This window comes from Muscardinus avellanarius (genome assembly GCF_963383645.1).
Source record: "Muscardinus avellanarius genome assembly, chromosome: 3".
Taxonomy (NCBI): Eukaryota; Metazoa; Chordata; class Mammalia; order Rodentia; family Gliridae; genus Muscardinus; species Muscardinus avellanarius.
Window position 1 is genome coordinate 23,222,521 of NC_137788.1, and position 24,614 is coordinate 23,247,134.

At 41.6% G+C, this 24,614-nt stretch overlaps 1 protein-coding gene across 1 annotated transcript in view; it reads left to right on the plus strand.

Moving 5' to 3' along the window:
* The window catches only part of YTHDF2 (YTH N6-methyladenosine RNA binding protein F2), a gene marked incomplete at both ends in the record, with an annotated part of 30,223 nt that overhangs the window by 4,144 nt on the left and 1,465 nt on the right, over positions 1-24,614 (plus strand). Inside the window, one exon of the mRNA XM_080691365.1 lies at positions 4,452-6,066. Coding sequence (XP_080547491.1) covers positions 4,452-6,066 — 1,615 coding nt within the window. The remainder of the gene's footprint in view (positions 1-4,451; positions 6,067-24,614) is intronic.

The window sequence follows — 24,614 nt, forward strand, 5'->3', positions numbered from 1 at the left end:
TTTGCTTACATAATCATTATAACAGGGAGAGTGGGAGCATTTAGAAACATAATTCTAGGTAATTCTTGTAAATATTGTGTAATTCAGATTTTTGAGCTCAGGGCATGTGGGAACCTGCCAGTTCAGGTGTAGGCATTCAGCTTATTTTGGCATAATCTTTGATATTAAGGACATTTTGTTTTTCTTGCTCAAGTAAGTCAAAGCCTAAATGTCTGTTTAAGCCGGGCATGATGGCACATGCTTATAATCTCAGTACTTAGGAGGCTGGGATAGGAGAATCCCAGGTTCAAAATCAGCCTCAGCAACTTAGGTTCTCGGTGAAACCCTGTTTCAAAATAAGAAATAAAATCGGGCTGGGGGTATAACTTGGAGGTAGAATGCCTCTGGGTTCTATATCCCCAGTACATTTAAAAAAAAAAAAAAGGTTGTTTAAAAAAACTGGAGTGGCCCGGTGTGGTGTCCCACACTTATAATCCCAGCACTTGGGAGGCTGAGACAGGATTGCACAGGTTCGAAGCCAGCCTCAGCTACTTAGGCTCTCAGCAATTTAGTGAGACCCTGTTTCCAAATAAAATATAAAATAGGTCTGGGAGCATAGCCTGGAGGTAGAAAAGCCCCTGGGTTCCAACCCCAGCACAACAAAAAACAAAAACTGGAGGGAAAATACAAATATTGGATGAGTAAATGAAGATGGTAATCTTTTTGTAGTTTATCATCAAGAGTAATTTATGCATCCGGGCTGGTGTGATACACACCAGTAATCCTAGTGTTTGGAAGGTTGAACAGAAGGATTGTTAAGTTCTAGGTCACCTTCTGCAATTTAGTGAAGACCCTATTTCAAAGTAGATAGTAGAAGAGTTCTGTCTCTGGGTTCCATTTCTCGTACCACCAAAAAAACATAATTCATGTACAGTTTTTGAGTATTGGTGCTGGGAATTGAACCCAGGGCTTTACACATGCTAATTCATATATATATATATATATATATATATATATATATATATATATATATATATATATATATATATTACTAGGGATGGAACTTGGCATTCTACCTCTGAGCTACACCTCCAGCCCTATTTTATTTTGAAACAGGGTCTCTCCAGCTTGCATAGGGCCTTGCTAAATTGCTGAAGCCTTGAACCCGTGATCTTCATGTCTTAGCCTTAAGTATTGGAATTACAAGCAGGTCCCACTATGCTCAGCTTAATTCATGTACTTTTTAAATTTTTTTTATTTACTTTTTTGAGGTACTGGGGATGGAACCCAGGGACATTCTACCTCTAAGCTATACCCCTAGCCCTATTTTTTATTCTTTATTTTGAAACAGGGTCTCACTGAGTTGCAAAGGGCCTCACTAAGTAGTAGCTGAGGCTGTCCTTGAACCTCGATAGTCTCAGCCTCCCAAATGCTGGGATTACAAGCCTGTGCCACCACGTCTGGCTAATTCATGTACTTTTATTTTTTTTATTTTTTATTTTTTTGGTGGTACTGGGGTTCCTGGAAACCCTTCTGCCTCTGGCTACACTCCCACGGGCTACACTCCCAGACCTATTTTTATACTTTTTTATGTGGCTGGCTTTGAACCTGTGCGATCCTCTTGTCTCTGCCTTCCAAGCGCGGGGATTACAACCGTGCACCACCACGCCCGGCTAATTCATGTACTTTTAAACCAATTTTTTGTTGTCGTTGCCTTATCTTAGAATATGACTTTAAGCTTAAATATTACAGACTGAGTTTTTTTTTTTTTAATTTTTTGTGGTACTGGGAAGTAAACCCAGGAGTGCTCTACCATTGAGCTACATCTCGATTTTTTTATATTTTCTGTTGAGACACAGGGTGTATTGCTAAATTGCTGAGGTGGGTTTCAAACTTGGGGTGCTCCTGGGTTTGTGTTAAAATTTTAATGCTCCCAGAACTTTTTTCTTTTTGTGATGCTGGAACTCAACCTGGGGCATTCTGTTTCCAAGTTATGGCCTATTATATTTTTTATTTGGAATAGGGTCTCACTAAGTTGCTGAAGATTCTCTTGTCTTAGCCTCCCAACTACTAGGATTACAGGCATATACCACCACGTTCAAGTATTTATTTCGGTACTGGAGGTTGAATCCAGAAGCATTCTATTTCTGAGCTATATCTCTAGCCCTATTTTATTTATTTATTTATTTATTTATTTATTTATTTATTTATTTATTTATTTTTGGTATCAGGGATTTAATTCAGGGACATGGTACACTCTTAGCAGCACTTTTTTTTTTTTTTTTTTTTTTTTTTTTTTTGCGGGTCTGGGGATGGAACCCAGGGGCATTCTACCTCCAAGCTACATCCCCTGCCCTATTTTTTATTCTTTATTTTGAAACCAGGTCTCACTGAGTTGCAGAGGACCTCACTAAGTAGCTGAGGCTGTCAGCGAACCGCGATCCTCTGGTCTCAGCCTCCCAAATGCTGGGATTACAAGCATGCGCCACCATGCCCTGCTCACTCTTAGCACTTTCTATTTTTTTTTTTTTTTTTTTTTTTGGTACTGGGGGTGGGACCCAGGGGTTTTCTACCTCTGGGCTATACTCCCAGACCTATTTTATATTTTTAATTTGGGAACAGGGTTGCACTAAGTTGCTGAGAGCCTCACTAAGTAGCTGAAGATGACTTTGAACCTGTGTGATCCTCCTGTCTCAGCCTCCCAAACTGGTGGGGGTTTTACAAGCGTGCGCCACCACGCCCAGCTTTTGTTTGGCTAGCTGAGACCTTGAACTCCTAATCCTTCTGTTTTAGCCTCCTAAGTATTGGGATTATAAGCGTGTGGCGTCACACCCAATTTATACTTATATTCCTTTTTTTCTTTCTCTGTACTGGAATTGAATCCAGGGGTATTCTACCTCCAAGCTATACCCCCAGCCCGATTTTTTATTTTTTATTTTGAAACAGGGCCTCACTAAGCAACTGAGGCTGGACTTGAACCTGTGATCCTCTGGTCTCAGCCTCCCAAGTACTGGGATTACAAGTGTGTGCCACCACTCCTGGCTTATACTTTCACCTTTTTTTCTTTTTTTCAGTACTGGGGATGGAACCTCAGGGGCATTGTACTTCTGAGCTACACCCCCCTCAGTCCTATTTTAGTCTTTTTATTTTTTGAAACAGGGTCTCCTGAGTTGTGAAGAGCCTCGCTAAATAGCTGAGGCTGTCTGCATGAACAGGGATCCTCTGGTCTCCGCCTCTCGAATGCTGGGATTATAAGTGTGCACCATCAAGCTCGACTATACTTTTACGTTTTTAATAGAAAGTTAGGTGTGCATTTTAACTTATTGATATTTAATAGGTGAAGCAAAACAAACAGGTAACAGGGTTTTTTTTTTTTTTTCTTATTTAAGTTTTCTGGAAACCACTAAACATTTCCTTTCCAGGTTATAATTAAGTAGTGGCATCTGTTGATGTTCCTAGGTGGTTTACTGAGAGATTAACACTAAACTACGTGTCATGAACATTGTTGTTTTAATTTATGATTGAGGAATAGCTTTACAAACATTTGGTCTAGATCTTGAAATTTCCAGTTCTTGCAGGCTGAGGTAGCATGCACTTGAGAATTGCAGGTTCACAGCTAACCTCAGCTACTTAGACCCTGTTTCAAAATAAAAAATAAAATAGGGCTGGGGGTGTAGCTCAGAGGGAGAATGCCCCAGGTTCAAATGCCCAGTAGCACCAAATTAGTATCCTTCTAGTTTGAAGTGTTTTCATTTGGTATTGATAGGAAAGGCTTATTAAACACTCCACTGAGCCAGACCCAGTGGCACACACCTGTTACCCCAGCACTTGGGAGGCTGAGAGAGAATTGCAGATTCAAGGCCAGCTTCAGCAATCCAGCAAGACCTTGTTTCACACCCAAAAATAGAAAAGGCTTGAGTTGTAGTTCAGAGGTAGAACACCCCTGGGTTCAATTCCAAGTACCAAAAAGAAAAGAAAAAATACTCCATTGATCGTTCAGATTTTTTTTGGTACTGGGAATTGAACCCAGAGGCATTCTACCTCCTGTGCTACACTTGGCCTTGAAATACTTAAACAAGCCTTGATAACCCAGTGCCTGGGAGGCTGAGACAGGATGATCATAGGTTTGAGGACAGCCTCCGCAAGTAGTGATGCTTTCAGCAACCAATTGAGATTCTTTTTCCAAGCAAGAAAATAAAAAGGGTTTAGGGTATAGCTTGGAGGTAAAATGCCCCTGGGTTCAATCTCTAGTATCAACCACACAAACTTATAAACATTTCAATTTTTCAATCTTCAAACCAGATTTTCTTAGACATTTATGTATATTAATCTAGAAAAAGACTTGAATACAGTATTCTTTTTTATAGTAATGGCTGAGGTAATTGAATTGTGTGATTAATGGGGAACTGTCCTAGTATTACTTTATATTTGTGTTTTGTTTTACTTATTTTCTTTTTTTCTTTCTTTCACAGAATAATGCTTATACTGCCATGTCAGACTCCTACTTACCCAGTTACTACAGCCCCTCCATTGGCTTCTCCTATTCCTTGGGAGAAGCTGCTTGGTCTACTGGGGGTGACACAGCCATGCCCTATCTAACTTCTTATGGACAGCTGAGCAACGGAGAGCCCCACTTCCTACCAGATGCAATGTTTGGGCAACCAGGAGCCCTAGGTAGCACTCCATTTCTTGGTCAGCATGGTTTTAATTTCTTTCCCAGTGGTATTGACTTCTCAGCTTGGGGAAATAACAGTTCTCAGGGACAGTCTACTCAGAGCTCTGGATATAGTAGCAATTATGCTTATGCACCTAGCTCCTTAGGTGGAGCCATGATTGATGGACAGTCAGCTTTTGCCAATGAGACCCTCAATAAGGCTCCTGGCATGAATACTATAGACCAAGGGATGGCAGCATTGAAGCTGGGTAGTACAGAAGTTGCAAGCAGTGTTCCAAAAGTTGTAGGCTCTGCTGTTGGTAGTGGGTCCATTACTAGTAACATCGTGGCTTCCAATAGTTTGCCTCCAGCTACCATTGCTCCTCCAAAACCAGCATCTTGGGCTGATATTGCTAGCAAGCCTGCTAAACAGCAACCCAAGCTGAAGACCAAGAATGGCATTGCAGGGTCAAGTCTTCCACCACCCCCAATAAAGCATAACATGGATATTGGAACTTGGGATAACAAGGGTCCTGTGGCAAAAGCCCCCTCACAGGCTTTGGTTCAGAATATAGGTCAGCCAACCCAAGGGTCTCCCCAGCCTGTAGGTCAGCAGGCTAACAACAGCCCTCCAGTGGCTCAGGCATCAGTAGGGCAACAGACACAGCCATTGCCTCCACCTCCACCACAGCCTGCCCAACTCGCAGTCCAGCAACAGGCAGCTCAGCCAACCCGCTGGGTAGCACCTCGGAACCGTGGCAGTGGGTTTGGTCATAATGGGGTGGATGGTAATGGAGTAGGACAGTCCCAGGCTGGTTCTGGATCTACTCCTTCAGAACCTCACCCAGTGTTGGAGAAGCTACGGTCCATTAATAACTATAACCCCAAGGATTTTGACTGGAATCTGAAACATGGCCGGGTTTTCATCATTAAGAGCTACTCTGAGGACGATATCCACCGTTCCATTAAGTATAATATCTGGTGCAGCACAGAACATGGTAATAAGAGACTGGATGCTGCTTATCGTTCCATGAACGGGAAAGGCCCCGTTTACTTACTTTTCAGTGTCAACGGCAGTGGACACTTCTGTGGCGTTGCAGAAATGAAATCTGCTGTGGACTACAACACATGTGCAGGCGTGTGGTCCCAGGACAAGTGGAAGGGTCGTTTTGATGTCAGATGGATTTTTGTGAAGGACGTTCCCAATAGTCAACTGCGACACATTCGCCTAGAGAACAACGAGAATAAACCAGTGACCAACTCTAGGGACACTCAGGAAGTGCCTCTGGAAAAGGCTAAGCAGGTGTTGAAAATCATAGCCAGCTACAAGCACACCACTTCCATTTTTGATGACTTCTCACACTATGAGAAACGCCAAGAGGAAGAAGAAAGTGTTAAAAAGGTAACCGCCTTAATGTTTTTAAGACTTTTAGGTAAGGAGGGAAATAGAATTGGAGAGAGATTATAGGGAATGTTTAATAAAAGCTCTGTAAATAACTGTCCCTTAATAGTCCAAGGTTTTATGGAAGTATAATTGGTCTTAATAGCCGGGCATGGTGGCGAACGCTTGTAATCCCCGTGCTTGGGAGGCTGAGACAGGAGGATCGCTCAGGTTCGAAGCCAGCCTCAGCTGCTTAGTGAGGCTCTCAGCAACTTAGTGAGACCCTGTTTCCAAATAAAATATAAAATAGGTCTGGGAGTATAGCCCGGAGGTAGAAAGCCCCTGGGTTCTACTCCCAGCACCACCAAAAAATAAATTTAAAAAATTAAAAAAAAGATTGGTCTTAATATTTGAACCCTAGTGTGAAGGAATATGAGAGTAGCGAAGGGCAGAAATATGGACCTAAAGGAAAGCAGAAACAATACAGAGAAATTGAAGTTATGATGCAGAAAAGTGAAATGAAAAGAGAATGCTTGAAGTGGTAGAAGGATGGAAAAGATTGAGACTGTGATATGGCAGGGGAAAAATGTGGAAGTTCTCCGTTGGAATTCATTTTTAGCCTTAGTGGGGTTTTGTGGTTGTTTTTAAGAGTTGGTGTGTTACCAGCCCCTGGAAGAGACAAGTATTCTGTCTTCCCTATTACAGTTGTCAGTGTTGAGTGTTTTTCAGAACTTTTGTTGTATTCTTTGTGGTATTCAGTTTAATCACTGAGAGGGGAATGTGCTTGATTGAACCCAGTGTGCCTCATGCATGTTAGGCAAGTGCCCTGACAGAGCCACATCCTCAGCCATAGAAAAGTTACTTTTTAGAACATAAGACTTAGAAGTAGATACTGAGAAAAAGTTAATTTGTTTTAACATTTTGTTGTATTCTGAAGCAGTCACTTTTTTCTGATTACTTAAGTGGGAATTTGGGTAAAGTGATGGGGAATGGGTCCAGAGTGAAGAGTTGATTTATTTGAAGAATCGGTAGTGCTTGCTCTGTGGGTATTGACTGAATGTAAACTTTAGGACCATGATTTAAAACAAACCAAAAATCAAAACAAAAAGCCAAACTGGTTGGGGCAGATCACATTTTATCAAGGATTTAGGCTTTTTGTGTGTGGGGGGTTGAATTTAGGGGCATTCTAACTCTCAGGTTACACCCTCCCCAGCTCTATTTAATTTTAATTTTAATTTTTAATTTTTTAAGTAAGGTTTCATGAGGTTGCCTAGAGTCTTACTAAGTTGCTGAAGCAGTCCTTGAATCTGTAGTCCTCCTTTAGGACCATGATTAAAACCAAAACTGGTTGGCAGATTACATATATTATCAAGGCTTTAACTTTTTTTTTCGTTTTTTTTTTCTTCTTTTTTTTGTGTGTGGTACTGGGGATTTGAACTCAGGGGCATTCTGCCTCTGAGCTACATCCCTAGTTTTACTTTATTTTTATTTTGAAATAGTCTTGCTAGGTTGATGAGAGTCTCACTACTTGCTGAGGCTGTCCTCAAACCTGCCGTTCATCCTGTCTCAGCATCCCAAATACTGAGATTACAGGCCTGTGTCACTATACCCAGCTTGCCTTTTTTTTTCTTTGATTTGGACATCATCCCCAGCCCCTTCTTCCTAGTATTGGGGATCTGACTAAGAAGCTTTACCACTGACCTACCCCAGCCCGAATAGTAGGATTGCAGGCGAGCACCACCATACTTGGCCCCTATGCTGACATTTATTCATTATTTATTTATTTGTTTATTTATTTATTTATTGTGGTGCTGGGAAAGGAACCCAGGGGCATTTTATCTCCAAGCTACACCTCAGGCCCAATTTCTTATTCTTTATCTTGTTTGTTTTTACAGTACTGGAGATGAAACCCAGGGGCATTCTACCTCCAAGCTACACCCCCAGCCTTATTTTTTATTCTTTCTTTTGAAGCAGGGTCTCACTTAGTTGCAAATGGCCTAGGGTACTAGGATTATAGGTGTGGGCACCACACCTGTAGTCAACCAGTGTTGACTAGCCAGGGGCATTCTACCTCTGAGCTTTAACCTTAGCCCTTTTTATTTTTTATTTTGAAACAATGTCTCACTAAATTGCTGAGGCTGGCTGGGAATCTACAATCCTCTTGTGTTCTCCAAAGAGTTAGTATAATAAAGTTTGAAGGTCTTTAGTAGAGCTAATGGTAGCTGAGTATGGTGGTACAGGCTTGTAATCCCAGTATTTGGGAAGCTAAGACAAGAGGATCATATCTGCAACTTAGTGAGACCCTGTATCAAAATAAAAAAATAGGGACGAGGATGTAGTTCAGAGGAAGAATGCCACTGGATTCAATCTCTAGTACCACAAAAAGAAAAAGAAAAAAGCTAATGGTTAGTGCTGGGAAGTATCTTAGTGGTATAGAGTACTTGTCTAATATGTACCCAGCCTTGGGTTGAATCTCTAGCTCAGAAAAAAAAAAAAAATTTTTTTAACCAAAATTGATTCTTTGTTTTGTTTTGCTTTGGTGCTGGGAGTTGAACCCCGGGCATTCTGCCTCTGAAATACACCCCCAGCCCTACTTTAACCTTTTTTTTTTTTTCCCCCCAGTATTGGGGATGGAACGCAGGGGCTTTTATACGTTTGGGCTATACTCCCAGACCTATTTTATACTTTATTTGGAAACAGTCTCACTAAGTTTCTGAGAACCTTACTAAGTAGCTGAGGCTGGCTTCAAACCTGGGAGATCCTCCTGTCTTAGCCTCCCAAGCGCAGGGATTACAAGTGTGTGCTACCACGCCTGCCACATTCTTTATTTTTGAAACAGGATCTCACTAAGTATCTGAGGCTGTTCACAAACCTGCAATCCTACTGTCTCAGCCTCCCAAATGCTGGGATTACAAGTGTGTGCCACCACGCCTGGTCCAGCTTTATTCTTTTTATTTTGAAACAGTTTCACTAAATTGTAGAGGGCCCCACTAAATAGCTGAGGCTGGCTAGAACCTGTGATCCTTCTATCTCATCCTCCCAAGTACCTGTGTTGCCCCACCCCATTTTTTTGTGGTATTGAACTCAGAAGCATTCTACCTCTGAGCTATACCTCTAGTTCTAGTGTACCATTTATTTTTTCTTTTTAATTAATTAATTTTGCATTACTGGGGATGGAACCCAGGGACATTCTACCTCTGAGTTACACCCCCAGCTCAATTTTTTTAGTCTGTATTTTGAAACAGGGTCTCACTGAGTTGCAAAGGGCCTCACTGAGTAGCTGAGGCTGTCTTTTACTGCAATTCTGTCTCAGCCTCCCAAATGCTGGGATTACAAGTGTGTCACCGTGCCTGGCTTTTAGTTTTTTTTGTGGTACTCAGAATTGAATTCAGGGTTGTTCTACCTTCAAGCTACACCCCTGACCCAATTTTATTTTATTTTTGCAGTACTTGGGATTTAAATCCAGAGGCATTTAAGCAACACCCTCAGCTCTATATGTGTGTGTCTGTGTGGTTCTGATGATTAAATGGGGGTGGGGGGTTGGGGGCATTCTGTCTCCGAGCTACATCAGAAGCCCTATTTTTGTTTTTTGTTGGTACTGGGGTTTCTGGAAGCCCTTCTACCTCCGGGCTACACTCCCAGACCTATTTTATACTTTTTTACTTTTGGAAACAGGGTCTCTTAAGCCAGCGGGGCTGGCTTCCTCCTATCTCCGCCTCCCAAGTGCTGGGATTACAAGCATGCGCCACCACGCCCAGCCCTATTTTTGTTTTATTTTTTTGTTTTTTATTTTTAATTTTTTACTTTTTAAAACTGGGTCTCACTGAGTTGCAGAGGGCCTCACTAGGTAGCTGAGGCTGTCCACGAACTGCGATCCTCCGGTCTCAGCCTCCCGAATGCTGGGATTACAAGTGTGCGCCACCACGCCCAGCTTCTATTTTTGTTTTAAAACAAAGTCTCACTAAGTAGCTGAGGCTGTGTGTGTGTGTGTGTGTGTGTGTGTGTGTGTGTGTGTGTGTGTATAGGGTAAACCTATGATCCTCCTGTCTCAGCCTCCTAAGTACTGGGATTTCAAGTGTGTGCCACCACGCCTAGCTCCTGTTTTTCTTTTTTTGGCAGTAATGGGGATGGATCTACCTCCTAGCTACTCCCCCAGCCCTATTTTTTTTTCTTCTTTATTTTGAAACAAGGTCTTACTGCTTTGCAAAGGGCCTCACTAAGTAGCTGAGGTTCTCCATGAACTGCCATCTTCCTGTCTCATCCTCCCAAATGCTGAGATTATAATAATGTGCCACCAGGCCGGACTGTGTTTTTTTTTTTCTCTTTAATATATACTTTATTTTGAAACAAGGTCTCACTAAGTAGTTGTAGTTGAGGCTGGCCAAGAACCTGTGATCCTCCTGTCTCAGCCTTGCAAGTACTGGGATTACAAACATGTGCCACTTATACCTAGTTCATCTTTTATTTTGAAACATGGTTTCACAAAGTTGCTTCTCTTTTGACCAAGCTTTGAATAGTCTGGCAGAAAGGGAATTATTCCTTCTATTAGTAATGGTGTTTGTGTGTGTGTGTGTGTGTGTGTGTGTGTGTGTGTGTGTACACTAGGGATTGAACCAGGGGCATTTTACCATTGAGCAACATCCTCAGCCCCCCTCTCCCAGCCCCCTTTTTTGGTACTGGGGGTGGAACCCAGGGGCCTTTTCCTTCTGGGCTATGGACCTCAGTCCTATTTTATTTTTTTATATGGAAACAGAGTCTCACTAAGTTGCTGAGGTCGACTTCAAACCTGTAAACCTTGTCTTTTTTGTTTTGTTTTGTTTTACTGGGCTTCCTGGAAGCCCTTCTACCTCTGGGCTACACTCCCAGACCTATTTTTACATTTTTATTTTGGAAACAGGGTCTCCTAAGCCAGCGCGCGCAGCTGGCTTCGAACCTGCATGATCCTCTTGTCTCTGTCTCCCAAGCACAGGGATTACAAGCGTGCGCCACCACGCCCGGCGGCATTCCTTCTGTCTTTTAACTTCTAAGTACTGTGATTATAGACCTGTGGCACCACACCTTGCTTTTTTTTTTTTTTTTGTGTGTGTGTGTGTGTGTGTGTGTGTGTTACTGGACATTGAACCCATAGGTATTCTACCTCCAAGCTACACCCTTAGCCTGATTATTTATTTGGAAACAGTCTCACTAGGTTGCTAAGAGCCTCACTAAGTTGCCAAGACTGGCTTTGAATTTGTAATCCTCCTGTCTCAGCCTCCTAAATACTGGGGTTACAGGTGTGAGCCACCATGTCTGGCTCCCCTATTTTCTTTTTTTGGGGGGGGTGGAATTTAGGGGCCTCTACCTACTTCTGGGCTACGCCCCTGACCTATTTTATATTTTATTTTGAAACAGGGTCTCACTAAGATGCTGAGAGCCTAAGAAGCTGAAGCTGACTTTGAACCTGTACGATCCTCCTGTCTCAGCCTCCCAAGTACTGGGATTACAAAACAGATCTCCCTAAATTGCTAATTCTGGCCTTCAACCTGTGATCCTCTTGTCTTACCCTCTCAAATACCATTCCTGCCTGGTAGCTCTTTAGAAACCCCATAAAATTAACTGAATCAATTTTCTGTATATCTGTCCCTCTAACTACAGGTAAAAATACAGGAAGTACTGTAGTAGAAGGGACTAAAGATTTTAATTGTTAGTCTCCTAACATAATTTTAGACACTAGTATGTGAATAAATGATTTTTCTGAATGACTAGAATGCTAAATGGAGAGACAGGAGAGATAGGGACAAAATGTGGGTATGATGGCAATAGCAAGTTTTAAACTATTTTGGAATTAGGATGAAGCTGTTTATCTTTTTTTGAGCATCTTTACTTTGGTTGACATTACAGAGGAAGAGAATATTGTCTGGGAAGATTTATATTAGTGTCAAATAACAGTATAAAATAGAAAGTTTTCAAGCCAGGTGTGGTGGCACATGCTTGTAATCCCAGCATTTGGGAGGCTGAGACTAGAGGATTGCAGGTTTGTGAACAGTCTCAGCTACTTAGTGAGACCCTGTTTCAAAATAAAAAAATATGGCAGTAGGTATAGCTAGGAGGTTGAATACCCCCGAGTTCCATCCCCAGATCTGCTAAACAAGTTTTCTTAAGGTGTGTACAAAATGCCAATAAGAAAGCTTGAAGGAGGCTACTGAATTCACAGTCGGTTGTTGGATTGGTCATAGAATATTATTAGAAGTAAGCTCTTAGCTGATCCTTACAAGACCTAGAGAAGATAGCTAGAGATGTTTTGGAAAGAGTGAACATGGGTACAGAACAACCCAAATCCATGACACTTAGAAATCATAATCGGAGCCGGGCATGGTGGCGCATGCTTGTAATCCCCAAAGCCAGCCTCAGCTGGCTTAAGAGACCCTGTTTCCAAATAAAATATAAAATAGGTCTGGGAGTGTAGCCCGGAGGTAGAAGGCCCCAGGGTTCCATCCCCAGTACCACCAAAAAAAAAAAAAAAAAAGAAAGAAAGAAAAAAGAAATCATACTTCGCATAATAAATTGTATCCAGTTCAAGAACAAGTCTGTCAGGGCATATTGACATATATCAGCAACTTGGGAGGTTGAGGCAGGAGTATCACAGGTTTAAGGCCAGCCTAAGCAACTCAGTGAGACGTTTCAAAAAAAGGGTTTGGGGGGGAGGTTGGGGGCATATCTTGGAGGTAGAATGCTTCTGGATTCAGTCCCCAATAACAAAAAATTGCTGCATGCCTCAATTATACCTAGATTCATTGTGAAGTCAGTCCTTTCTGATAACATGTTCTTCTAGCCTCCAGACTGTTTTTGTTTATTTCAGTGCTAAGTATCAAGCTCAGGGCTTAAATGCCAGGCAGATATTCTATACTTTAGCCCTAGCCATATATGTATACATACATACACATATACCTGTACATATATATATTTTGTGTGTGTGTGTGTGTGGTACTGGGGATTGAAGCCATGGGCATCCTACCTCTGAGCTACACCCTAAAACCATTATGTTGCTAAGGCTGTTCTCAAACCTGTGATCTTCCCTCATAGTACTTGGGAGTACTCCCAGTACTAAGTTGTTGACTTAGTTGTTAACACTAAGTTGTTGAGTACTTGAGAATATCCTCCCAGTACTTGGGATCCTGAGACTCAGGCTCACTAGGTTGCGGAGGGCCTCGCTGAGTAGCTGGCAGCAAACCTGCAGTCCTTCTTTCTCAGCCTCCCAAGTACTGGGATTATAAGTGTATACCACTACGCCCGGCTATATTTTGTTTTTAGTTTACAATAAAAGTAGAGATTATGTGTTTTTGCATGTGTTTGTATTGCTGGGCATTGAACGCAGGGGCATTTTACCTCTAAGCTACACTCCAGCCCTGTTTTATTTTTTATTTTGAAACAGGGACTTGCTAAATTGCTGACAGCCTCACTAAGTTGTTGAGTCTGTCTATGATACTGCAGTCCTCTTGTCTCAGTCCCCCAAGTACTGGGATTATAGGCAATACATGCCCAGCTGAAATTGTACATATTTAAGGAGGACCTTTTTTTTTCCTTTCTGTACTGGGGATGGAACCCAGGGGCATTCTACTTCTTAGGGACACACCCAGTCCTGTTTTTTATTCCCTACTTTGAAACAGGGTCTCACTGAGTTGCAAAGGGCCTAAGTAATTGAGGCTGTCCATGAACCTTGATCCTCCTGTTTTAGCCTCCCAAATGCTGGGATTACAAGGGTGCACCACCATGCCTGGTTTAGGAGGACATGTTTTAATCAGGATGGGAAACCTCAACATTTTAAATAAAATTTTAAGGCTATGTCTACTGCTGTCTTGCATATAAATTTCTCTCCCTGACAAAAGGGTTGAGAAAATCCTACTTGTATTACTCATCACCTTGTTTTGTAGATAAAATGGCTCTTTTTTCCATGATGGCACACATTTGTAATCCCAGTATTTGGGAGGCTGAGATAGGAAGATCACAAGTTTGAAGCCAGCCTCAACAACTTAAACTCTTAGCAACTTCAGGAGACTCTTTTTCCAAATCGGTCTAGGGGTGTAGCTTGGAGGTAGGAGGTCCTGGATTCCACCCTCAGTACCACAAAAATAAAAAGTAAAACAAAGAATAAAATAGAACCGGGGGTATAGCTCAGAGACAGAATGCCCCTGGGTTCCATCTGCAGTACCACAAACACAAAAAACCAGTTAGGAGGAAAATAAAGAGGATAAAATATGGGATAAAAATCTAATAGGGAAATGAAAATTTGGCATTGTGGAGAGGAGCGGCAAATTTGGGGAAAGTAAGCATTTCAGTCATCAACTAGAATGAGTAATAAAGTAATAAGCGCTAAAATGGTAGCATAGTGCTTAGTACATAGTGCACATAGTAGTTGTCATGACTAGGAATCTAGCTGTATGGTATAGTGCATGGCATAACAATGAAAAAAAATAGCTGTTTTTCATCTGATGCTATCATTTTGAAATTTCCATTGATGGATGCTCAAAGAGGTTTATTCAGGGTCTTCCAGCTAATTGGTAGTGAAGTCGGTGTGTGTGTGTTATTGGGAATTGAACCCATTGGACATTCTACCTTTGAGCTGTACCCCTAGTTCTTTTTATTTGGAAATAGGGTCTTGCCAGATTGCTGAGGCTAGTTTTGAACCTGGGATCCTCCTATCTCTGCCTCCCAAATACGGGGATTACAGGCATGCACTACCAGGTCTGCTGTACTGGTGAGGCTCTGATATGTCTTTTTTTTTTTTAACTTTTATTTTTATTTAATGAGTAATGAAAAATACATTCTGCCTCAGAGGTAGAATGCCCCAGTACTTCAAAAGAATAAGAAATCAGGCTGAGGATGATAGCTTGTAGGTAGAATGCCTCCTCAGCAACACACACACACACACACACACACACACACACACATCAGAGCTGGGTGTAATGCGAATGCTTGTAATCACAACATTGGGGAGGCTGAGACAGGAGGATCGCAGTTCGTGGACAGCTTGAGTTACTCCTTAGGCCCTCTGCAACTGAGTGAGATCCTGTTTCAAAATAGAATGAAAAATAGGGCTGAGGGTGTAGCTCAGAGGTAGAATCCCCCTGGGTTCCATCCCTACTATGAAAAAAAAAAAAAAGACATTGGAACTATACCTTTGAGAGCCACTGGATAGTTGACTCTAAAGCCTATGGATCATTGTGTGATAGGGAATTTGCCAGATAGGAAAATGGGGAAGGGAGCCTCCTAGGAAGAGACAGTACATTAAAAAATATGGCTTTGAACTGGCATGGTGGGCCTACTCTTGTAAACTCAGTACTCAGGAGGCTGAGACAGGTGTATGACAGGTTTGTGGCCAGCTTCAGCAAGTTATTAAGACTCTCTACAACTTATTGATACCCCATTTCAAAATAAAGCTGGGCATGGTTGTGTACATTTGTAATCCCAGTACTTGGTAGGCTAGACAGGAGGATCATAGTTTCATAGTCAGCCTCAGCAACCCGGTAAGGCCCTCTGCAAATTAGACCTTTTTTCAAAATAAAAAATAAATTGGGTTGGGGGTTCAGTTTTGTAAGATTGAAGAATGCGGTGTGCCCCATTAGCATAGAAACACGCCGAGATCTATAATCGGTCTTACGGATATCTTTATTCGTGGGAGATTGGTCTCCAGCCCCCGCGTGGCCGTGGGCCGCGGGGGCTGGTGGCGGGCGGGAGAATGCCTCCCTCCCTCTCTGACTCTGCCTCCTCTTCTTCAGGGCCGGGAGGCCTGGTTCCCTCCCGGAATCGCAGAGCTCCACCTCCTAGTTTCCGGCCCTGCCCCCTGTGAGGCAGGGGGCGACTTAAACCTTACAAGTTTCTAAACACACACACATACCCCAACTGAGATGTCCCACACATGTCTTAACTATGGAGGTTGGGGTGAGAGAATCAATTGAGTCTGTGAATTCAGTTAGCCTAGGCAACATAGTGAGACAGGCCCCCAACTCTTTAAAAAAAAAAATAGAGCTGCGTATGGTGGCAAATGTTTGGAATCCCAGTACTTGGGAGGGAGGCTAAAATAGAATCAGCAGGTTCAAAGGTAACCTCAGCAAGTAATGAGACTTATCAACCGAATGAGACCCTATTTCAAAATAAAAATTAAGTAGGGTTGGAAGTGTAGCTTTTTTTTTTTTTTTTTTTTTTTTTTTGGTGTTACTGGGGTTCCTGGAAGCCCTTCTACCTCCGGTATACACTCCCACGGGCTACACTCCCAGACCTATTTTATATTTTTTATTTGGAAACAGGGTCTCTTAAGCCAGCGCTGGCTCCAAACCAGCGCGATCCTCCTGTCTCCGCCTCCCAAGCGCGGGGATTACAAGCGTGCGCCACCACGCCCCGCCACCACGCCCGGCTCAAGAAGTGTAGCTTTTTAAAAAGGCATTGAGATGTATTTTAGAGATAGATTCTCCTGGCTTCAATTCCTAATGCCAGAAATAAAAAAGGCTGAGCCAGGCATGGTGGTGGCGCACTTGAAATCCAAGTACTTGGGAGGCTGAGACAGGAAAATTGCAGGTTCATGGCCAGCCTGAGCTACTTAGGTACTTACTGTTTTAAAATAAAGAATAAAAAATAGGGCTTGGGGTGTAGCTCAGAGGTAGGATATTCCTGGGTTCAATCCCCAGTACTTGGGGGGGGGGAACGGGATTTACAGGCATGTGCCACCATGCCTAGCTATAAAATGGTAATTTTACAGTATAAGACTGAATATAGAAGAAAATAGCAAGATCATTTAAGGTTAGGGGTTTCAGGAAATTTTTATATGAAATTATTGAATTGGGTCTAGTAGAAAGCTGAAGGAAGTAAATGGCTGACCCACAGTTTGTTTGATGAGGGGGAGTAGTAACTCTTTCAATTCATTTGCACTTAGTTGGTCCCTTGTGTCAATGGGTTCAATATCTGTGAATTGAACCACCTGTAGATATGACTAGCATGCTTACCTAGTCTGTACAAGGCTGTGGATTCAATCCCCAACAATACAAAAAAATTGAATCTGTATTGAATATGTACTAGCTTTTTATTTTGTCACTGTTTCCTAAATAATTGTCATTTCCCACAGTGTAACTATTTACACAGCACGTTGATTGTAGTTGGTAATAGAAATGATCTTGAGATTTAAAAGTATGGGAAGGAGCATGGGGTGTTTGAAGGTCTCCCTAAATTGCTGAGGCTCTCCTGGAACCTGCAATTCGCCTGTCACAGCCTCCCTAAAGTTGGTATTAATGAGGCATTAGTTTGCCTACTGGGAGTGCAGATTGTTTTTGTGGTACTGGGAATTGAACCCAGAGGCATTCTACTTCCAAGTTATACCCAGCCCGATTTTATTTTTTTATTTGGAAACAGAGCCTTTATGTGTCTGAGGCTGGCTTTTAACCTGTGATCTTCCTGTCTCAACCTTCCAAGTACTAGGATTACAAGTGTGCACCACCATACCCAGCTATTTTTTATTTGGAAACAGCCTTGCTAAGTTGCTGAGAGCCTCACTGAATTGTTGAGGCTGGCTTTGAACCTGAAATCCTCCTGTTTTAGACTTCCAAGTATTGGAATTACAGGTGTGTCCCACCTCATATGGTGCAAATTTTACTTTTTGTCATATTTATAGCCAATTATAAGAAGTACCAAATGAAAGAACCACATCCCTCTATTATAAAAATACTTGTCATTTGGCAGCATTTCTTATTCTCATTCCATATACAATTGGTTTATACAGTTATATTGCATATAGTACTTATCCTGTGTTTTTGTTCTTAACAGTTTAGATACTTACCCACAGTTAGGCAATTTGCTGTTTATCTATATAAGTAGTCCCTTTTCATATCAATCTCTCACAATAGTATAATAGTATTATAATAGTATAATATGACTGTAAAATGGTATCTTTAGGGAACTGAGATTCAAAAAGGAATAAGTAGGAAGTAAGACTGGAGTGTTTTTTTGTGTGTGTTTTTTTGTTTGTTTTTGTTTTTTGTTTGCCCCAGAGGTCTTTGTGTTTGTATGCCATGCTACATCTTCACATTTATTACTTAAAATAGCTAGTGGTATTCTATTACCTGCTGGTACCTGAAGCCATTCTCCTTTTTCTGGTCATATGAGAACATAATTAATTGAAATTTAAGTCTTTCTTTAAGCACTGCTTTAATCTTCCATCACAAGAATCAAAGTAGAGCAAATTGAATCTACTCTTTGTAACTACCCTGACCATTTGTTGAAAGTTGTGAAGGTTGTGGTTAATTACTGGCAACAGGAATAAGAATGAAAATGCCTGTAGATATTGTACACTGAAAGATTATATAATTGAATGGGAACGGTTTGGATTGCTCTAATTTTATACACAGATTATAAGGCAACTCACTTATTGGTGGAGCTAGAATTAGAGTTCTGAGAAGTTCTTGGGTAATTCAAAGTCATCTATGGTAAAAGTTACTTTACTTGGGGGTTGATGGGCCTGCAAAGGGATGAGGAAGGGAGCAGGATGGATGGGGGCTGGGGGAAGGAAGGGTGGCTTCAGAGTACATGGGGCAAAAAAAAATTTACTGATTTAAGTTTATGGTATCCAGAAAGCTTAAGAAATAAATTTAATATTTGCCTGGTTAGGAGTGTGGCTCAGTGGAATAATGTTTTCCTGGCTGCCCAGAGGCCTTGGTCACATCCCCAGCACTGAAAATAAAACAAAAAAAAGCAAAAATAAGATACCTGGTCCCAATCTCCAGAGCGACTGAATTAGACAATTTAGCCTTGCTGGTGACACACACACACACACCTGTAATCAGCAATTTTGGGGTGCTGAAGCAGGAGGTTGTTTTTTTTTTTTTTTTTTTTTTTTTTTTTTTTTTTGGTGGTACTGGGGATGGAACCCTTCTACCTCCAGGCTACACTCCCAGACCTATTTTTATATTTTTTATTTGGAAACAGGGTCTCTTAAGCCAGCAAGGCTGCCTTCGAACCTGCTTGATCTTCCTGTCTCTGCCTCCCAAGCACAGGGATTACAAGCGTGTGCCACCACGCCCAGCAAGCAGGAGGATATTTATAGAGGCCAGTTTTGACAATTTAGAACCTGTCTCAAAATAAGAAATTTGAGCGAGCCGGGGCATGGTGGTGCACGCTTCCCAATACTTGGGAAGCTGAGACAGAAGGATTGCAGATTCACGGCCAGCTTCATCTACTTAGGCCCTCTGCAACTTAGTGAAACCCATTTCAAAATAATGAATAAAAAAATAGGGCTGGGCTTGTAATTAGAATGCCTCTGGAAGAAGCTGGGCATGGTGGCGCAGGTTTGTAATCCCAGCTTTCAGGAGGCTCAGACTGGAAAATCGCGGTTCGCAACAACCTCAGCTACTTAGTGAGGCCCTCTGAAACTTAGTGAGAGCATGTTTCAAAATAAAGTATAAAAAATAGGGCTGGTTGGGGATGTAGCTTTGAGGTCGAATGCCCCTGGGTTCCATCCTAGACCCACCGAAAAAAAAAAAAAAAAAAAAAAAAGAAAAGAAAAAAAGAATGCCCCTGGTTTCAATCCCCAGTACCATTAAAAAAAAATAAGAAGAAAGGACTGGGAGTATAGCTTAGTGGTAGAGGCCTATGGGTTCAATCCTCAGTACTGCAAAAAAAAAAAAAAAAAGCATCCTAGATATTTCTTCTTTTTTTTTTTTGTGGGTCTGGGGGTGGAACCACCCAGGGGCATTCGACTTCTGAGCTATACCCTCTGCCCTATATTTTTATTCTTTTTTCTTTCTTTCTTTCTTTTTTTTTTTTTAAACAAGGTCTCACTAAGTTGGGGAGGGCCTAAGAAGCTGAGGCTGTCTGTGAACCACAATCCTCTGGTCTCAGGCCTCCCAAATGCTGGGAATACAAGCATGTGCTACCACACCCAGCTAAAAGAGGATATTAATGCATATACTTCAACCTAGTATGCCTGCTTCAGTCCAACTGAATGTCTGTTCTGTATCCGCCAAAAAAACTGCACCTACAAAAACTGAAGAGGGGATGAGAAGATAGAAGTATTTTTAATGAAATATTGTAGCCCTAGGCTAGGCATGATTGTAATCCCAATACTTGGGAGGCTGAGACAGAATTGTGGGTTGTGGCAGCCTCAACTACTTAGTGAGGACTTCTGCAACTTAGTGACACCTTGTTTCAAAATAAAAGAAAAAATAGGACTGTAGGTGTAGCTTGGAGGTAGAATGCCCCTGGGTTTAATCCCTAGTACTAATATATATATATCCCTATTATATATATTATCATATGTCAATATATATTCCTACTTTTAAATTGGCGAGATGATTGAACTTTGTTCCTTCATCTATTGTAAGGAAGACTGAATTATATGTGAACCAGTCTAAATTAGATTCATTTAGCTCTTATTTCTAGCAATAGGGACTATAACATTGATTTGAAGACTTGTTTTTTGTTGGTACTGGGGTTTAACCCAGGGGCATTCTACCTCTGAGCTATGCCCTTAGCCCTTTTTTTATTTCTTTGAAAGTGTCTCACTGGGTTGCTGAGGCTGTTTATTCTTTTTTTTTTTTTTTTTTTGAAACAGGGCCTCATTAAGTAGCTGAGGCTGGCAACAAACTCAGATACTCCTGTCTCAGCCTCCTGGGTCCTCCAATAATGCCGGGATTACAGGCATGCACCACCAAGCCCAGTTTGCAGAATATTTTAAATTCACATGGGGATGCGTAAACCTTAGTGTGGGGGTTATGGGTGTGTTATTGGGGATTGAACTCTGAGGCATTCTACCTCCAAGACACACTCAGCCTTATTTTTTATTTTGAAACAAGGTCTCACTAAGTTGTCCGGGGCCTAAGTAGCTCAGGATGGCCACGAACCTGTGATCCTCCTGTCAGCCTCCCAAGTACTGGAATTACAAGCATGGGCCACCATGCCCAGCTAATATCAGGTTTTAAAGTTAATAAAATTACAGCTAGAGGCTGAGGCAGGAGAATTTTGAGTGTGAGGCTATTCTGTGCAACTTAGAAGGACCCTGTCTCAAATTTTTTAAAGGCCTAGGTTGGGGTGCTGCTGGAAATGTAGCTCAGTGGTAGAGCATTTGCCTATCTGGTAGTATATGTGAGACCCTGGGTTCAAGTAACATCCAATAAACATGAATATATTTGTATATGGTTCACTTAAAAGTGTAGGGAGTGCTTGTTGGGGATATAGCTTACAGTGCTTGCCTACACACATAGTAGTAGTACCCTGCTTTGTTGTTGGTGTGCGCGTTCACGGTACTGGGGTTGAGCTCATGAGTATTCTACCTCTGAGCTCCACCCCAGCCCAATTTTTTAAATTCTTTGTTTTAAAATGGCCTCACAAGTTGCTGAGGCTGGCCACAAACCTGCTATCCTCCTATCTTAGCCTTCCAAGTACTGGGGTTACAATTTCACACCTGGTTAAGTACCCTGTTTTCATTTCCCAGCACCACAAAAGGAAAAGTAAAGAAAGAGGGATGGTAGGAAAAATGAGAAAGGATATTAAGCTACATGGAGGAAAACTAGATAGGTAGACTTAATAACTACATTGACAGTAAACCTTTAAGGTTTCAGCTGGGTGCCTGTAATCCCAGCTCCTTTGGAGGCTGAGGCAGGGGGGAGGAAAACTTCAGTAATTTATCAAGACCCCATCTCAAAATATAGAAGGTTAAGGGCATAGAGGATGTAGTTCAACAGTAAAGCCTGTGCCCAGCATGTACAAGGCTCTGGAATGAATCCAGGCCCCCCACAAAAAGCGAAAAGGGCACAGGATGAAGCTCAATGACAGAGGGCTCCAGTATCACAAAAAAAGATAGATTTCTATGAGAGACTTGCAGTGTCTCCCTTATCTGCAGTTTTGCGTTCTGATCTTTTGGTTACCAGTGGTAAACTGTACTCCAGATAACTAAATGGAAAATTCTACAGAGGCCACATTCACAGAACTTTAACTTAGGAAATTATTAGGGTTGTTTTATTGTTGCTCATCTTTTACTGTGACTAATTTAGGAATTAAACTTACTTTTTTTCTTTCTTTCTGTTTTTGGCACTGGGCATTGGAATCCAGGGCATTCTACTTTATTTGGAAACAGTTTTGCTAGATTGAAAAGTTTCACTACTTCCTGAGGCTGTCCTTGACTGAGATCCTCCTGTCTCAGCCTTCCAAGTCTAGAGTTATAGTTATGGACCACCATGCCTGGCTAAAAATTAAACTGTATGTGTGTTACTGGGAATTGAACCCAGGGGTATTCTACCTCTAAGCTATGCCCCAGCCCTATTTTCTTTCTTTCTTTCTCTCTTTCTTTCTTTCTTTCTTTCTTTCTTTCTTTCTTTCTTTCTTTCTTTCTTTCTTTCTTTCTCTTTCTTTCTTTCTTTCTTTCCTGCACTGAGGATTGAACCTAGAGGCATTTTACCTCCATGCTACCCCCAACCTGATTTATTTGGAAATAGGGTCTCAATAGGTTCCTGAGCCTTGCTACATTGCCAAGGCTACCTTTGAACCCACTATCCTGTCTCAGCCTTCAAGTAGCATATGCCACCATACCTGGCTGCCCAGCCCTTTTTTTGGGGGGAGGGGTCTGAGAAATGAACCCAAGGGCATTCGACCTCTGAGCTGCACCCCCTGTCCTATTTTTTATTCTTTATTTTGATACAGGGCCTCAATGAGTGCCTCACTAAATAGCTAAGGCTATTTGCGAACAGCTATCCTCTGGTCTCAGCCTCCTGAATGCTGGGATTACAAGCATGTGCCACTGTGCCCGGCTTCTTTTTTTTTTTTAATTTAAAATTTTTTTTTAATTTAAATTTTTATTTTTTTGGTGGTACTGGGATTCCTGGAAACCCTTCTACCTCTGGGCTACACTCCCAGGCCTATTTTTTTTTTTAATATTTTTTATTTGGAAACAGGGTCTCTTAAGCCAGAGAGGCAGACTTCGAACCTGCGTGATCCTCCTGTCTGCCAGCTCCTATTTTTTATTCTTTATTTTGAAACAGAGTCTCACTAAGTTGCGGAAGCCCTCACTAATTAACTGAGGCTGTCTGGGAACCAAGATCCTCCTGTCTCATTCTCCCAAATGCTCAGAAATGTAGCAAGATTCTTGGCAACATGGTGAGACACTGTTTCAAAACAAAAAAAAACTTAAAAAGGTCTGCTGGTGGGGGTGGTGGCAGCACAGGCTTGTAATCTAAATAAAAAAGTATAAAATAGGTCTGGGAGGTAGAAGGGTTTCCAGGAATCTCAGTACCACCCAAAAAAAAAGGTCTGAGGTAGAATGTCCTGGGTTCAATCCTAGTACCACAAAAAATAAAAAGGCAGCAAACTTTGTTTAAAAAATGAGAAGATACATTAGAAAGTATGTTTTTACAATGCTGTTTTTTTTTTTTTTTTTTTTTTTATGGTACTGGGTATTGAACCTAGAGCCTCATACATGCTAGTGAACCAGTCTACCAATGAGCTATATACCCTCAGCCTCTACCCATTCCCTTTTCTTTTGAGATTGGGTCTTGATAGATTTCCCAGGCTGGCCTCAAACTTATGAACCTGCTTTAGTCTCAAGTAGCTGGAATCAAGTCATGCACCACCAATTTTATCTTGACTTAAAAAAATATTATATATTTTATGGTACTGAGAATTGAACCTAGGGGCATTCTACCTCTAAGCTACACCTCCATTTCTTATTTTGTATGTGTGTGTGTGTGGTACTGGGGATTGAACCCAAAGGCATTCTATCTTCCTGCTATACCCCGAGCCTGATTTTGTTTATTTGAAGACAGGGTCTTGCTACTTTCTGAACCTATGGTCCTCCTGTCTTAATCTCTCAAGTACTGGGATTACAGGTATGCACCACCACACCTGGCTAAGTGTTATAATTTAATGCTACAATTTAGGGCAAATAGTTTTTAATCTGTATTTCTAGGGTTATCTTTCTTTCTTTTTGTTTTTTGTTTTGTGGTACTGGGGGTGGAACCCAGGGGCTTTCTACCTCCAGGCTACACTCCTAGACCATTTTTATATTTTATTTGGAAACAGGGTCTAAGTTGCTGAGAGCTTCACTAAGTAGCTGAGGCTGGCTTTGAACTTGTGTGATCCTCCTGTCTCAGCCTCCCAAGCGCTGGGATTACAAACATGTGCCACCATACCTGGCTCTATGGTTAATTTCATTAAGAGATAATAGGCATGATTCTTGTTATTTACTTGTTTTTTGTGGTACTAGGGATTGAACTAAAGGACATTTTACCTCTGAGCTACACTCCCAGACCTATTTTTTAAATTTATTTTTATTATTTACTTTATTTATTTATTTGTGATACTGGGGTTGGAACCCAGGGGCTCTTCTTCCTCCAGGCTATACTCCCAGACCTATTTTACATTTTATTTGGAAACAGGGTCTCACTAAGTTGCTGCGAGCCTCATTCAGTAAGCTTCAAACCTGTGTGATCCTTCTGTCTCAGCCTCCCAAGGGCTAGGATTACAAGCGTGCGCCACCATGCCCAGCTTTATTATTTATTTACTTACTTATTTATTACAGTACTAGGGGTTGAATCTAAGGCATTCTACCTCTGAACTATACCTCCAGCTCATTTTTTTTTCTTTTATTTT